The 16,637-nt window shown below is 43.8% G+C and overlaps 1 protein-coding gene across 1 annotated transcript in view; it reads right to left on the bottom strand.

Moving 5' to 3' along the window:
• LOC115655499 (dual specificity phosphatase DUPD1-like) overlaps positions 1-16,343 on the bottom strand; it is a 32,313-nt gene extending 15,970 nt beyond the window's left edge. The window contains exons 1-2 of the mRNA XM_030571006.1: positions 16,248-16,343; positions 3,052-3,275 (exon numbers count right to left, since the gene is read on the bottom strand). Of these exons, the coding sequence (XP_030426866.1) occupies positions 3,052-3,227 (176 nt within the window). The 5' untranslated portion in view covers positions 3,228-3,275; positions 16,248-16,343. The remainder of the gene's footprint in view (positions 1-3,051; positions 3,276-16,247) is intronic.
• Between the last annotated feature and the right edge of the window lie 294 nt (positions 16,344-16,637).

Here is a 16,637-nt window from a genome sequence, read left to right as displayed (position 1 = left end):
CTCATGGGGATTTCATTGCCTCTGGGAAACAGCTGCAGCGGAGTCCTGTAACAAAAGGAATGAGTGGCCTGATAGGGTTCCATGATAGCCTGTGTTGCATTAGAATAATGCTGTGCTTATGTAGTCAGGATAATTAATTGGCATTTCCATCAGCAGTCGCTGTTAACCTCATAAATGCAGAACGCAGGAATGAGGCCCAGATGTGGAGGCTCTGAAGATAAACGCTGTATGTGTGTGTACACTTGATTTGTAACGAGCATGCCACTAAATTCTTCTAAGGGCAGCCCTTAATTTAGCCTGGTTGATAAGGATCTGAAATGAACCTGACATCTGTTGCCTTTTCCATAGTAGCTATTTGGTGACCAGTTCTTCAACCAGGCCCTAAAAAGAGACTCACTGATGAATTGAGAGCGGAAGCTGTTGGTCACAAATAAGGTCATCTTGTCCCAAAGGGCTTATCTTGTGTTCAGTGCTTAGGACAGGGGTGGCCAACCTGAGCCTGAGAAGGAGTCAGAATTTGTCAATGTAAATTGCCAAAGAGCCACAGTAATACGTCAGCATCCCCCAATCAGCTCCCCCACCCACCGGCAGCCCCATTGATCAGCTGTTTTGTGGCATGCAGGAGGCTTGGTGGGGGGGAACAGGGAAGAATGAGGGCATGGCAGGCTATAGGGAAGGGGTGGAGTGGTGGCAGGGCCGTGGCAGAGCCAGGGTTGAGCAGTGAGCACCCCCCGGCAAACTGGAAAGTTGACGCCTGTAGCTCCAGCCCCAGAGCAGCTGCCTAAACAAGGAGCCGCATATTAACTTCTGAAGAGCTGCATGTGGCTCTGGAGTCCCAGGTTGGCCGCCCCGGCTTAGAACATAAAAATAACTAAAAGGGAACGTAAAGCTGGGTGAAGTGTCAAAGCAAACCAGTTCCACTCTAATAAAGACACTTCTGATGCTGAGAGCAGCACTGCCAATGTGCCAGCATGTGGAGTTGTGTATACATGGATTATTATGGCCCCATTATCCTGGATTTCATCTGCTTAGAATTAAATTCATAATTGCCACCTTATCTGAGTAATGGGGCCGGAGTCATGCCTGCTGATCAGTTCATGTCCCAAATCCTTGAGGACTGGAGGCTGGACCTATTTGAACTGGAGCCTTAGCTAAAGAATTAATTTTTTCATGGGCCATCAGCCTAGTGAAGCTGGGCCTCATCTGTTTCCATTCCTCCTTTATTTCTTTCCTCTCCCCCTAGATCCTCAATCATCTCTCCTTCTCATATGGCTTTTTTCCCCTGCCTCTAATAGGGTGGGGAAAATGTCTCAGTGTGAAGCCCATGCTTCAGGGATGGGCTAGCAAGGTCTTCTGACCCAATGGCTTTTACCTGCAGTGCTACCATCATGTGACCCTTTCCCACCTATTCTTAAAAGCTCACCCCATTTTCTTAGGTGTTAGTGTGCTCAGCCCCCCAAAAGATACTCTCTCAACAGCCAACCCCAGCTAAGTGAACAATGTATCTCTGAATAGTCTCATGTAAGGTAGTGGGGCTTCTGTTTTCCTGATTAATTGGTCTAGAGGACAAGTGCTTTTTTCTTAGCATTTATCTTCTAGATGTTCAAATTTGAGGTGTAACAAGGTAAAGTTACAGAAACAATTGTAGTTGGAAAAATAACCATTGGTAGATGGTGGCCTGTGTCTAGGGACCTTGAATGTTCAAAGCCTTGTTCTGATTGGCCACTTGGGCCTCTCTGCACCAGTTCAAAGGGGCAGGGTTGAAGACTCATCACAAAGATAAGTGAAGAATACTTCCACCTATTATGTTAAAAATAATTCCAAAAATTTTAAACAAGGAAGGGGAAAGAAAGTGTCAGGTGAATTTAACAAAGCCCATTCTGCTTTTGCTGAATCTTGGATTAAAAAAGATCTAGCATGAAACAAATAATCACTCCCCGTCCCTGAGCTTGTTGGCCAGACTATCGCCACACTTGGAGAAAAAAGATTTTTCTTCTGTGTTAGCCTCTAGGTGCTTATAGCCCAGATCTCTCAGGTGGGTCTTTCTATTGCTTCTGGTGCCACAGAATTAATTGGTCAACAATATTGGGACTCAAATTACTTTAAAAAGCTGTTTATCTTTCCACTTTTATAATCTGGCAGAAGATGAATTTTTGGACCTTTTAAAAATATTATGAATAGTTGGAGTTGGTGAGGCTGCAGCTTGTGCCTTTTAGTAATGATGTAAAATAAATATCCCATTAGGGAAGGGAGTAGAGGGAAAATGGGAATTAGACCAATATTGCCTAAGGGTTAAGAAAAGTTCTCCTGCTCTGCTGACAGGTATGATTGTCTGCGTATGGAGCCAGTTCTATATAACAGAATATTATATCCATTTCCAGATTAATCCTGTGCTTTCACGTTCATTTGCTAAGAGCAGTGAGATGCACCCTGCAGCCGAGAACGAGTTCAAAGTAGCCTAGCCCTATGAATAAGGACAAATTTGTTTAATGCCTGGACAGTTTTAATGCACAAAGGTCCCCCTCTTCCTCCTTGACACACTCCCCTACCCACAGCCAGGCTCTGATTTACCAACACTGAAATGTTTCCAGCTTTTGGGAAGACTCTTCAATCACTTCCAACAATTCCATTTCAGTTTAAAGCCACTCCCACCCATGGTTCTGTGCACTCAGCCTGTGCCCTTCACTCAACATGACAGGGGGACTGTTACTTGGTAATAATGACAAATTACTCCTTGAAATTAACCATCTAAAAATAGTACATGACTACCCACAAATGCTGTAGCCTGTCCTTGTGTCACTACTGCACCATTACTGTAATCCTTGGTAAGGAGAGATGCCTACATGGCTATGAAAACCTTTTCTTTGGGCTGTAGTGCTTGAAAACTAGAAGGGGAAATCTTTGCTTTTGTCTATCCTGAAAAGGGCTCAGGCTGCCTTATTCCTATACTGAGCACTGGTTTGGGCTGCCAGCAATGGCTTATGTGCTGGCTAACAGAGTGTGGGATAGGAACCCCTGTGGCTCCATTGGTGGGTTGCGTTTATTACTTACTCATCTCCTATGTAGAGATTAGGCCAGACTTCATTAACGTGAGTATACTTTGGGCTGCCTTTCCAGAAGAGCCGCTCCAGTTCAAATGTGCCAGGGGTATAGTAGTCTCCATCGGGGTCCACTTTCACTGCTGCATAGGCACTTTTCTTCATGATGTTCAAATCTGCTGAAGACATCTTGTCCCCAGGGGATAATATGGTGTTGTATACTTGGAACGTGACTAACTAAAATGCAACCATAAAAAGAACAGAAAGCTAGGAGAAGTGTCAAAGCCAGCTGGGTCCACTCTGGTAAAGCTCCCCCCCGCCCCACCCCTGTTTGTGACATTGAGAACAACACAACCAATGTTCCTGAATTTGGAGCTGTGTATAAATGGGTAGACACTTCTCTGGCAGATGCAGCCCCCACAATCGGAATTTGTTTGTACTGCTGGCTCCCTTGAGAGAGGAATTAGAAGTAGCTCATTGGATAAACTTGCTCACAGTGAAGACAAATAAAGAGTGGGACTTTCCAAAGCGCTCAGCGTTGGCCAAACTCTGCTCCCAGAGGTAGTTTGCTCCCAGGAAAGTCAAGGGTTACAGTTCAGCTGACCTCCAGTTAGGGTGACCAGATGTCCCAATTTTATAGGGACAGTCCCGATTTTGGTTCTTTTTTTTACATAGGCTCCTATTACCCTCCACCCCCTGTCCTGATTTTTCACATTTGCTGTCTGGTCACCCTACGTCAAGTGCTTCTGAAACCACCACCCGCAGGCCTCCAAAGAGTCAGTGAAGGGAATTTTCATTATCAATGGAAATTTTAAAATCAAGATGGGACGTTTTTCTAAACGATCTTCCCTAGTTCACACAGGAATCCATTCAGGGAAGTTCTATGGCCTCTCTGGAGGTCAGACTAAACGATCACAATGGTCCCTTCTGGTAAGACTTGGACTCCAGGCTGTTAGTCATTAGTCTCCACAGGCTGCACCTTTATCTAACATACGGCAAATCAGAGAGTGGCCGAGTTTGTCCCTAAGGCTGGCCCTGGCGTGCCCTAGTTCTGCTTTTTCAGACTTTTCACACAGCTCTGCACACTGAACAGTTAAATGACTGTTTCCAGGCTTGCTGGTTTGCCCTGTTGCTGCAGAGCCCTAATAGCTGATGTGACCAATTGAGCCTGCTCTTTAGCCAGGAGTGCAAGCATGACTGCCACCTGCATGCTTGGAAAGGCTGCGTGCTAAACAAAGGGAGCAATCTTCAGGTAAAGAGGAGTGTTAATTCTCATCTGTGCTCATAGACCGCCATGTTGTGGGGTGTGACCAGACCAGTGAGGGGTTGTGTCATTGCCTGCCCTGTAACCATGGGTGCCCTAACTGCTCTGCTGCTGTGGCTAACAGCCTGGACACCAACAGCCAGCAGACAAACCTGTGGGTTGAGTGTCTGTGGGCTGTGCAATCCTGATTCAGTGCTCCAATCCCAGCAGCCTGCCTACAACACAGTAGCCCCGCTCCAGTTTCCACTGGGTTTGATTATACCTAGCAAGATAACCCCAATTCCCCCAGGTCCCACATTTTCCCCAAACCATGTGCTCTGCAAAGTCCAGCCCCTTTCTGGACCATTCAGAGGGATAATCAGGTTGGTTTGCTCCTTTGAACAGACAATGCCCAGTCACTTTCCACATTTAACTGGAGTTAACAATTACTTCCATTCAGCACTGGGTTGATTTAGATTAAAGGTAAAGCAGGTTTATTAACAAAAGAGCGTAGGTTAAGGGATGAAATAAAATTAGTTACAAATAAAAGTAAAAAGATGGTTTCTAATGGCTAATACTTAATGAGCTACAGCTTTGGTTCAAGATAGATTTCTCACCAATCTTCTGTCCCAGACAGGAGTGCCACCAGTTTTTTTTGCACCCGAGGTGGCAGAAGGTCCCACCCCCAAAATACAGCTCCCGACAGAAGCGGCGGAAGGTCCCTCCCCCGAAATACTGCCAACGACTGGGGTGGCCGAATATCCAGCCACCGCGGTTGCCGCCCCCCAAATGTTAGCGCCCTAGATGACCGTCTAGGTCACCTAATGGATTGCGCCTGCCCTGGTTCCAGAGTCTCCAACCCCTTTTGTTGAAGGATCCATCCTTCTCACCTTGCAAGAGATCTGGCTCCTTGTGTCTGTCCAATGATGGATACCAAGATGGCTGCTTCTCTTTCCTTATCATCCCAATCTCCCCCTCCTCCCCTACTTTTCACTAGATCAGTGTCTTCACTAGGAGAAAAGGTATGTACTGGAAACATTTGTTAGTTAACTCAAGGTGAAATACTAATGAGGTCAAGGCAATGTGTAGGTTTCACACATGTTAAGGACTAAGGTCTGTGCTGAGATAGAAAACCAATGGCAGTGAGTCTCAGAGCCCAGAGCACTTGGCCTCGGAGGGCTATAAAATTGCAGTGTAGACATTGGGCTCATGCTGGAGCCCAGGGTATGAGAGTCTTGATCTCACAGCCTGAGCTTCAGCCCAAACCTGAATGTCCACACGGCAATTTTATAGTCCCTGCAGCCTGAGCCCAACAAACCTGAAACAGCTGACTCTGGCCAGCTGTGCTGTGCCACAGTTGTTTTTTTTTAATTGGCGTGTAGGTGTAGCCTATGAGCCTAGCCTTTAACTTGACCTGCTGACACACGTGAAAACTACAAACTGCTTTGTCATTAAGATTTTACCTTCTGGGAAGAACGCACCTTTTTCCTGGTGAAGACACACCCATTGCATATGTTAGCTAATGTGATCTAACTAAACACTTCCAATCCTAACCTAGCCAAAGCCAAATAGAAACCTTTCTGTCTGTTGGAAAATTACCTTGAGCCAGCCTTCCAACACCACAGTGCTGGTTTACAGCAGCTGAGAATCTGGCTCTGATTCCCATTACTTTCAGTCTAGTCTAGTCACATTGAGAAAAAAAACATTTCAGGGGAAATTCCATGGCACAGTAATTTCAATCTGGATTATAGTGAGTTGGAGCTATTAATGTAGTTAGAACATGTTTTAAAGAGCAACCTCTTTATTAACCTGGTACATCCCCATTAGAGGATCAGAGACGGCAGGGAAGCAAATGGCAAGTGGTAAATGTATATTTGAGTCACGTTCAGTCCAAATCAACACAACTTTAGCTTCATACCCATGCTGCCTCTGAGACATTGCATACCACAAAAAGGATGCTCATGCCATAGATCCAGGCAACATATATTAGGAGGGTTCTTGCAAAGCACACAGAGACTGTAATGCCTTTCTTGTTCGTCTTTCATGGACAGTAAGGTTACCAAAGGCAAAGAGAGCCTTTGTTCTGTGAGTTGTCTGAGGAATGTCACTTTGTGCAGCTGATCTCCACATCCAACCCTGTCTTTAAAAGCTAGAATTCTGGGTTCATCTCGAAGTTTGATCTGTTCTTTGTGCTTGAAGTCAGGGTTCCTCTCTATGGAGCCAAAATCCTTAGAATACAGGAGCGGGCAAAAGGCAATGGATCTGCACTGATTCTATCCAAAGTCTTCTGAAAACAGTTTAATTCTGTTGCCCTGTATGTGTTGGTTCTCTCAGTCTCACCTTGGAGCACTAAACAAAAATGGGTGGTGGGGGGGAGTTGTTTGGTTTTTGTCTTCAGTGTTTCCTTCTTTTTTTCCCTTCCTTCCCAAACATCAACTGGAGACCAACTTTCCTTCCTCCCTGTTGCCCGCATGCCTTGCACAGCTGCTAGTTTTGCCCGCTCGCTTTCCGCCATTGTCTCTATTGTTTTTTCCATTTCCCTGCAGAAACCTGTACTCAAACTGTGTAGAGCTTTCACTTTAAAGGCTCTGGGGTTTCCTGGTCTTGCTTGTAGACCAAGTTCCACCTGAGCCAATCTAGCGTACAGTGGGGTGAGTTGTGCTTCTGAATTTGGGAGCAGCCTGCTTAGCGTCTCTGTGTTTTTGGTTTTCTTGTTCTAAATTCTGAGAATTGTAGTAGTGTTACATTGCAACCTTCCAGCAAAAGTATTTGTTTTTCTCTAACTTCTCTGTGTGTGTGCTTTGATCATAAAACCTGCCTGCTTTCCTCAGACAACCAGCAGTCCCCACTGCTGGTCATGAGTCTAAGCAACAGGCAGCAGTGATGGGCAGTTGAGTTGAAAAAAGAGGTTCATAGCAGAGGGAGGTGGTGGAATAGAACTCCAGCCTCACAAAAATGTCAGCCTGCCTCCCAGTGGCTAGAAACTCACACTCTTTGCAGGCAAAGTATCCCGGACTGGCTCCCCCAAACTTGTCTAAATTAGCTACTGGATTTGTTCACTGATATTTGTGGGGTAGGGAGGGGCACGGAAATGGTGCCCATTCATTGTGCTTTTCCACAAAATTCAACAAAAATAGCTGTTTTCTATTGAACCATGTGCAGGATTGTGAAGCTCCTTTTTGCTTGGGATGTGTGCACCTTTGTTCAGAAACCGGGCTCATTTTCACTGGCACTGGGATCCAGCTGTGACAGAGACTATGGACACATGGATTATCCAAAGACTATTGCATGAGCTTTATAAAAGTGATATGTATCTTTATGGGCTCAGGATTGTGTTCTGGGTTCTTGGAGAGCTAAAGAGTTTCCTGCAGGAATTAAAATAACTGTGGGGAGAGAGGGGAAATAATGAATGCAAATCCTTACATCCCTAGGCAGGTAACAAGACCCATCTCACTGGGGAAAATGCAATAGCTTGGTCTGACCTGGTTCCAGAGAACAGGAAACCATATAAAGTGCCCACTCTGATGTAGGGGAAAAGGTTACTCTCACCCAATCCAAGCACTGGCATGAAACTTGACCAAGAAGGAGAGGCCCTGTGAAAGGCTCTCCATATGGAAGATGGGGGACATCTGGTAAGCTAGACATGTATATAAGCTGTTTGTTGTGTTTTAAAGTTTTTTTTTGTAATGCTTTTGTTTGATTAAATAGTACTTTGCTTTATGGAAGCTGACTGGTCACCCCCTAAAGACCTGGGGCCAGCCAGCCCTGAGAAGGTATTAGGTGATCCCTATAAAGGGCTGAGAGAGCTCAGCTGAGAGGAGAGAGACTGGCTCCTGTGGTAGGCCCTGAAAGGAATGGTGTGTCCTCCTTTCATCTGTGAGAGTCGCCATGGGAGAAGTCTCTGGGAGCAGTAGCAGGAGAGGTGGGCAGAGGTATTGTTTTTTGTGTTTGATATTTTTGCCTGAGTTCTATGTTTGAAGAATGAAATGCTGCCTGGAAAGAGGCTTGGACATGACAGTGAGCCCTTCCTGGGAAGGTGGGGAGATACAGCCTGACAGACAGGAAAATGAGGCAGCAGCTAGTCTGACGCAAGACCAGGTAGGTGGCTGCTGCCCAACAGAGAAGAATACCGCTGGGTGCTAAGCTACGGTCAGACAGCTGAGTTGATCACAGTGAACTGCAAGACTCTGCAGATTAATTTTCCCAGCTGGAGGCAGTGGATCATGGGATCCTGACCTGAGAAAGCTGATGGCTACAGGCCTGAGACTTAAGTGGGTGCTTTCATGGAGGCCACAAAGGGGTCAGAGGTTCACAGACCTTGGAAACTGTGACACCATCTTTCAGCCAAATTTCGTAAAATATATTATTGTTTGCAGGGCTGGTCCTAGGAGTTCCCTGTCCCCCTGATGAACACATTTTTGTCTCCTTCCTACAACACCCAGGGGCAACCAGCTGAGAAGGAAAGGGATAGGGGGAAGGCTGAGCAATGTGCCCCGCCCCCTGCTGCCAATTTGGTGCCCAGGCCTTCTGCCCTGATTTCCCACCCTCCTCTTAGACTGGCCCTGGTTGTTTGGCTAAATGGGCTTCTGAGTTTCGCAAGGAAATGAGTGCTCACAATTGTGGCATCTCCACCTTGCACTGTGTTTTGCAGAGCTTAATAGCATGGAGTTCTATTTCTGCACCTTCAGCAATAATTCATGAGGAGAACTCTTTCTTCTAATGGCTAAAACAAACTCATGCCAGCAGTCTGTTTAATGCTGGCTGTCTAACGTTATTTACAGAGACACCAACATAATGTGTTCTAACTGCGTGAGTGAGAGAGGAGTGTTGTGCCTTGCTAGTGGCAGACTCTGAGGATAAAGGACCTATTGCTGGTGCTAGCTGGGAGAATGCTCTCCTTAGCTCAAGTGGAAGAGGCCTGTAATTTTGATGCTGAGGAACTGATGAAGGTTCTAGTCCTGGCTCCCTAAGTGAGTCTGTGTGTGAGAGAAAGATGTCCCTGGTAATTATATCTGGTGACCACAGAACATGGATATGTAACATCGATAGTCTTGCACTTAAAGTGCAGACCTTAAAACTGGATAGTGACATCTGCAAATGATCATCTGTGGTACTGCAACATACTGTTTCAGTTTTAAGCTTTGTTAGCACTCTGAAAATTGAACCTCTTCTGAGACACGCTCAGTTCTGTTGGTTGTCTTGGGAAGCCATATTCCCCCCTGAACTCTCAAGCAAACTATGCACTTTCATCCCCTGCCAATGCTATCTGCTGTGGGGATATTTAAATTGAATTACAATACAAGGAAGCGTTCGTTGATACTCCCCTAATAAAATATATATTTCAGATTTGATTCAAAACGTAAGTAGGAAATAATGTTGTTTCAGTTATAAAAAGCTGGCTGGCTGCATAAACTCTGGAATTAATTACTGTCAAGCATTTATTTGGGAGGAAAGGTTAATGTCAGTCAAAGAACCAAGTCACTCTAATCCGCCCTTTCATTGTCTTCTATGTGCATGACAGACAGAGCTAAGGGAGGATTGCTCCCCAAATCAACCCCCTGAATTTAGATTAGAGGTTAAAAACTGATTGGATTTCTTTTCCTTCTCTTGCCCCTGGATACTGCCTCAAATATAAATATGATAAAATGTGTAAGACAAATCAGAAGTTATGGCAGGGAAAGTCACTTTTTTTAGAGGGCTTGGTCTATTTTATAGGACAGACTTGGAATGTGTGTCTCAGCTTTGTTTTTCTCTCCTGTTGACAATGAATAACAATACTTATCACTTCTATGTCTGTTTTCTTCCATAGATTTTTTTTGGGAAGCACTCTTATAAGATTATAGGGGCTTTGAGGTGTGGGGCCATCATTTTTGGGTACAGTGTCTAGCACAATAGGACCCTAATCCGTGACTGGAGTGTCGAGATGCCCCTTCAGTAGAAATATTAAATAATAGGAATCCCCACTTTATGGAGGAGAAACTAAGATATGCTCCAGAGAGAAGAAATTGCTATGCCACTGTACCAAGTCAGTTCCTTCCTTCACGCTGAGCAGTGTGCTTCGAGACCCGGTGGCTATTTACTGGGTGGAGAGTGCACTGGACTGGGAGACAGGAGACTTGAGTTCTGTTAGCAGCTCTGTCACTGATTCACTGTATGACTTTGGGCTAGTCATGTCATCTCCCTGTGCCTCTATTTCCCCAATTGGAAAATAGGTGGAGAGATTGATATGTATTATCTTCCCTTGGAATCTATGGAGGAAAAGGTCTATGGAAGAGTCAAGGATTATAACTTTCTTGTGCTGCTCTCCGTCCCCTTGCCATGCAAGACTCAGATGGCTGTATGTGAAGGACCTGAGATGCTGAGTGCTGTCTATTCCCTTAGGGCCAAGCCCTGAGTTTCTTAAATAGTAGTTAGTCTTTACTCAGTGCCAACTCTCAGTGGGAGCTGAAGCTCCTTGCATGAGATCAGGCCTGACACGATTTCTCCTATTCACCCTGACTCATTTGCAGGGTTCACCCCTTCTGCAAACCAGGACATAACCATTAGGTTCAAAGCCTGCTGCTTCTGAATGATACTGTGATGATCTTTAAACTTATCGTCAGACACAGGCTGATAGGATATAAAATTGCAGATGCTGGAATTTCTAATCTTACTTTGCATAAATAAGAGCAAAGTGCACATTATCTAATGAATTTTATTTGTTAAGCATTTGGTTGGAAGGAATATTTCCCCTCACCCTGGGTTATATGTATATAAATGAAAATATTGTTAGTGATTTCACAAAATGGTAATTCAGAATAATGGAAACTTAATCCTCTTTTTATTAGCAAACCACTTCAGGACATACACTGTGGCAAATTACACTGCATTTTAAGTCTCTCTCAAGTGCTGTGCACTAGAAAAAACATTCAACTATTTTTGCATTGATAGAAGTAATTGTGCAGCTAATTTGGATAAGCAGCATGCATTAGGCTCTGCAAAGGAATCTCTTCTTTATGCTGACTATCCACTCCACAGTTCCAAATGGAATTGTTTGTGGTTTATCTTTTGTTGTTGTTGTTGAAGAGAAGTCTGCTGGTCTGTAGTATTGTTATAGTTGGGCTGTCGGGTGTTTGTTTCAGAGAAGGAGCGTTGTCCAGTGGGAGTCAGAAAATATAGTCTTATGTCTGCACCTGACTCACTTGTATGTCTTGGGCTTGTCCCAAAGGCCAAAATTTCCATAAGTGTCCTCTCTGGGTATTCACTTTGGGCATCCAATATGAGACACCTGTGGATTGATTTTCAGAGGTGCTGAGCAGGTGCAGCTCCCACTGAGTTCTGGGTGCTCAGCACCTCTGAAAATCAGGTCATGGGAGTACCAAAATTAGGGGCCTTTATTGGAAATGATGCCCTTAAGCTATGTGCATGTCAGTTATCCCATGTATAAAGGGGAACAAAACAAACCAGAACTCTGGAGCTCAGATCTGCATGTGAAAATTGTAGATTTGTGATCTCCAGTAATGACGTGTAGATACCCCACCCTGCTGAATGTTTCTAAAGCACTGTGAGGTCCATGGATACAAGACATTCTGTAAAAACCAAAGTATTATTGTTTCTAAATATTTTGGCTTGACATGCTGTATAAATCTTACTGCTGCATGCCAAACCACCAGACAACTTGACAACTTGCTCAGTGAGATTTATGTCCAGACGTCTACTGTAGAGAGAAAAGGACCGATGCAAGGAAAAAAGTGAATGTGTTCTCTGCTCCCTGCAAGAACCTCAACCAACCCTGTCCCTGTGCAGCTGATTGCTCTTCTTTGCCTTTAGATAGCTACAGAGCCCTCTCAAGACTACCCAAGTCTGACATATCCCTTGTTGCCAGTACTGCCTGTGTTATCTGTGTGAAAGAGTCTAGAGGCCCCAGCTGAGACCAGACCCATTGTGGTAGGTGAGAGAGGAACACTGCCCCAAAGAAATTAAAATCTAACAAGACAAAAGGCGGGAGGGAAACTGAGGCATGGAGAGGGGAAATGAGTTACTTATAATCACACAGCAGTTCAGTGGCAGAGGCAAAAATAGTCTCCTGACTCATATTCCAATGCTTTATCTATTACCCCACTCTGCCTCCCTGGCTGCAAGGAATTCTTCTTTCCCATCTGCCCTCGGTTCTGACTAGTTCCTTGTTCTCTTTAAGGATCCACAGGCATGCAGCCATTTCAGCTTCCCACTCTGTGGCTAAACAGCAAGAATTCCTGCCAATGTCCCCAATTAGGCCATGTCTATGCTACAGTGACTATAGCAGCATAGCTAAGATGCTGTGGCATAACCTTGTTGTGTAGACACAGCTCCAGTCTCTATTAGCAACAGTTCTCTAAAGGCTGAAGAGTCATTGGCTTAAAGCAGTAAAGGTGAGTGACTTTTACAGTCAAATGTCATAGATGTAGTGGACACCAGAACCTCCCACATGATGCTTGTGGCCTATAAAGAGGAATGTTTCTTGGTCTATTGGTCAGAGCACAGGACTGTGAAAGAGACACCCTTGATTTCTAATTCTGGTTTTGCTACTGGCAGCTGTGCTGCCTGACTCTTTTCAGGGCTGTAAAATGCCATTAAGTCTTGCCAACTTCATAAGGGTGTTAGGAGACTTGATTGTTTGTAAGGCACTTTGATTATTAAGATTGTCTTTTTGTCCTGTGTTTGTAGAGCAGGTCCATGACTAGGGCTGCTAGGTGCTACTGTAATATAAATAATACATGCTAATAGTGCTTTATTTTATTTCCTCCAACTTGTTACAGGCTGAAGGAGGGAGGGGCCTGGCACATTTTTATGAAGAATTGATTCATGACGGAATGTGGTGCAGAGATAAGATTACTCTTCTTCAAGGTGTAATGGCTTATCCCACAAATATACTCTATGGGCTAAACTCAGCCCTCTTGGGGAGGTGCTAAGTGGTACCTAGCCCTTGAACCAGCCCTCTGCATAAGGTGAATTTCACCCTCTGTGACTAAATGTCAAGCTATAGAAAAATGACGGGGATTAGGCCAGTAATGGTGTCTGCCTAGTTCCAGCTGGTCCTTCTCTTAGACCAGGCCTGGCATGCTGGCAGTTATTTTACAAAGTCTCCAAGTAGAAAGCAAGTGATTAGATATTTGACTTTTAGTTCATGTGCAGTGTAGGGGTGGGAATAATCAGTCAGTGAAGCCAAGTTGGGGAAGGTCCACAGCGAACTAGTCAGGCTTTCCCCAGTGAGAGACTATTCATCTTCCTCACACAGATAGCCCCATTGACTTGTATGAGTGATGACACTTAGGGCTTGTCTTCACTGCAGTGTTAGCTTAGGTTAAAACTTGTTTTGTTTCTAGTAAAAGCAGTTGTGCTTTAAGAAGCACTTGCCTGTTTAATTGATCAGCATCTCTGACAGCCAGGCCACTTTTATCTGGGGGCTTAAATATGGATACTGATGCCTAACTTACTTCACCCATGTGTGAAAGTGTTGGCTTGACTTCTTACGATTCTGCAGCCTCAGTATTACTCCGTTTTTTCTCCGGCAATGCCGTGTGTGTGTGTGTGTGTGTGTGTGTGTGCGCGCGCGTGTGTGTGAGAATATCTTCAGAGCACTGTAGGAAGGAAAGAAAACAGCAAAACAATTCAGGAGAGCAGACCGGCACCATCTGTCCATTAAGATTTTATATGCTGTCCATCACCATAGTGTCTGGGTGACTTCCAGGTAATATCAAATAGCAATAACAAAGTTCCTAATGGACTTCATGGCCAGAACAATGCCCATGTACTGTCCCCACTGAAATCAGTGGTAAAATTCCCATTGATTTCAACGGAATCAAGATTTCACTGCAAGACTCCAGGATGTGAATTTATTTACTGCCGTTTGTACTTAAGCTGAATGATGAAAACAAAGTGAAAACCCAGGAGTTTTGTTGCAACATTTCCACGCATGAAATGAGCATTATGATAAATCATTCATGTCTGTACTTCCTGCTGTAGAGGGTTAGAATACTGATTTTTTTTTCCTATTAATTGCATATCCTGCCCCGCTAAAGACAGTTGTAACCACTGAAGTTTTGCCATGGACTTTGAGTGAAATCCTGGCCCTATCAAGCTCCATATATGTGCAACATGAGATTTCTTATTCAACTCTACTTAACGTAAGATCTATACCAAGGGAAAAAAATATTGCTGAAACACTGCATGTGAGAGAAAGGGGGAGAAAGAGAGAAATATCTGAGATCAAGTGATCAGAATGACAAGTTCCCGTGTACTCAAGAGTATGCAACAGATCTGGATCTAATTTAGCAGTATGACTGTCTACATACTAGTACTCTCTAAATGCTAAAGGGAAACAAAATAATGGTCCTAAATAAGCCAAGTTTCTTTCTGTAGAAATAGTGAACGGTAGTGTAGGATGTTCCCTGAATTCCTGGCTATTGTTCTGTACTTTCCTTTCCCTACAGCACTAGTAGTTGAGATGTTACCACTCCATACTTCTGATCAGGGCAGACAAGCACTTACCCTCTTTGATCAATGTCACTACATCTCATTTTGCTAATCAGAGGGTGGTTACCTGGCAGAGAGCTGTCATTTCAGAATTCAGCATACAGACTCTGTGAACTGCACTGTCTACTTTTGGCTGAGAACGTAAGCAGCACTTCGCTTTCTAGGTTCAAAGATTGTACTTGGCACAAAGCGCTAACAGTACATAAATTACAAGAAAAAAAAACATTTGGATTAGGTTATTTCCCTAAATGTATTGGGGGCTGAAAAATGCTGTTCCTGGTTATATCATCCTCATGACACTTTGCTTGAGCAACATCCTCAGAGCTCTATACCATCCTGTGTGAATCTGGCACTTACCGAGCCCTACAGCAGTTAGGCAAGGAACTGAGAGATGTGTTTGGGATTCTTTTCTTTTCTTTTTTTTTTACATCTGATTAAAATGTATTTGAGATTTAGAATTTATTAAAAATCTATCCTGGGAGAGGGGAAACCTTAACTTTTTTACCCCTCTGAATCCCCTATAAAAACTGGTTTCCTCTGCTTCAGCTGGGAGCCCAGAAAGAATGCAGACAAGGGCTGTAAATACATAACTAATAATCCTAAAATACCCCCATTATATTAAATGAGAGAACTCCTGAGAATATGATCCATATTTATTATCCCCTCCAACCTTCACCAGAAATGGTCATTTCATTCAGCCTCTTTGTATCACCCAGATGTCCTTATGTTTAAAGGATTTGGAGGCTGTAAAATAGTTCATTTAATGCAGTTGTCTTTAAACAATTTCAAGCCAGACAGAGTTGTAGCCGCTGCGTAATTATTTCCCAAGCCCTCCTGCTGTGTACATTCCGAACTAACCAGCTATTTCAATGAATCTCTAAACCTCTGATGCCTTTTAAAAAAATTCATTTTGTCCTCATTCTTTGTTGGTTAATTTAAAACAGGTTAAGTTGGGGGCTCCATTGAATATCTTGAGAGTGCCCAAGAAATTTAAAACCACATTCTCATTTCATAGAATCTGTAACTGAATTGGAAAAGTCATATTTAAGCTGGTGGAGCCGGGATCATCAGAGAATGAACAAAATTTTCAGGTGGGGGGATTTCTGATTTTAGGGGGATGTGTCAAAAAAATGAACCTGTAAAACTCAAGCTGGATTTTCTCTGCTATCTTTTGAATTTAATGTCAACCCATATTTCAAGGGGATTTGCTTCATAAACACATTTATTTTAGCTAATTTTCCTTTTATAAGTCTCTTCATACTGGGATTTATAAGAGAAACTGGCCCTATATTCTTCCAAAAATTGATTCTAAATTGCTTCATGCCTTTGCTTTGTAACAATTTTATGAATCCGTCAGTTACCTTGGAAGATTTGCCAGCTCTCAGTTCGTGCCATGACTTGCTGAGCTAGTTTTAAAAGGAGGAGTGGTAGCATAGGAAACATAATTCAAAGTGGATATTGGTTAGGCTTACCTGTTAGTTTAGGCAGGCACTGTAGGTAGCTTGGCTCTATGAAGTGTGGCAAGACGACACAGAAAATCTTACCAACTTTGAAACTAGAATCTATTTTTAGGATAGGATTTGCTGACTCTGACCTTGTGTGCTACCCAGTCCCAGGGGAGAATCTTTATATCTGCTTGTAAAACTATTCCCTGATGTGACCCGAAACCTTAAACCTGCCATTTAGTCATAGTCTGTGATCAGTCACAGCATGAGTAAGATTATGTGATTCTGCACGTTGGCTGTAATAATAAACAAGAAGGCTTCTTTTACCTTCCCATTCCCCTCTTGATCCTGATGCTGTTTATTCATGGCTTTGTTGGAAGCAGTTAACAGGTGTTTGTAGACACAATGCCTCTGGTG

Source organism: Gopherus evgoodei, chromosome 7 (genome assembly GCF_007399415.2).
Source record: "Gopherus evgoodei ecotype Sinaloan lineage chromosome 7, rGopEvg1_v1.p, whole genome shotgun sequence".
Lineage (NCBI taxonomy): Eukaryota > Metazoa > Chordata > Testudines > Testudinidae > Gopherus > Gopherus evgoodei.
The sequence above is the reverse complement of the archived record's forward strand: the minus strand, read 5'-3'. Positions and strand labels throughout refer to the sequence as shown.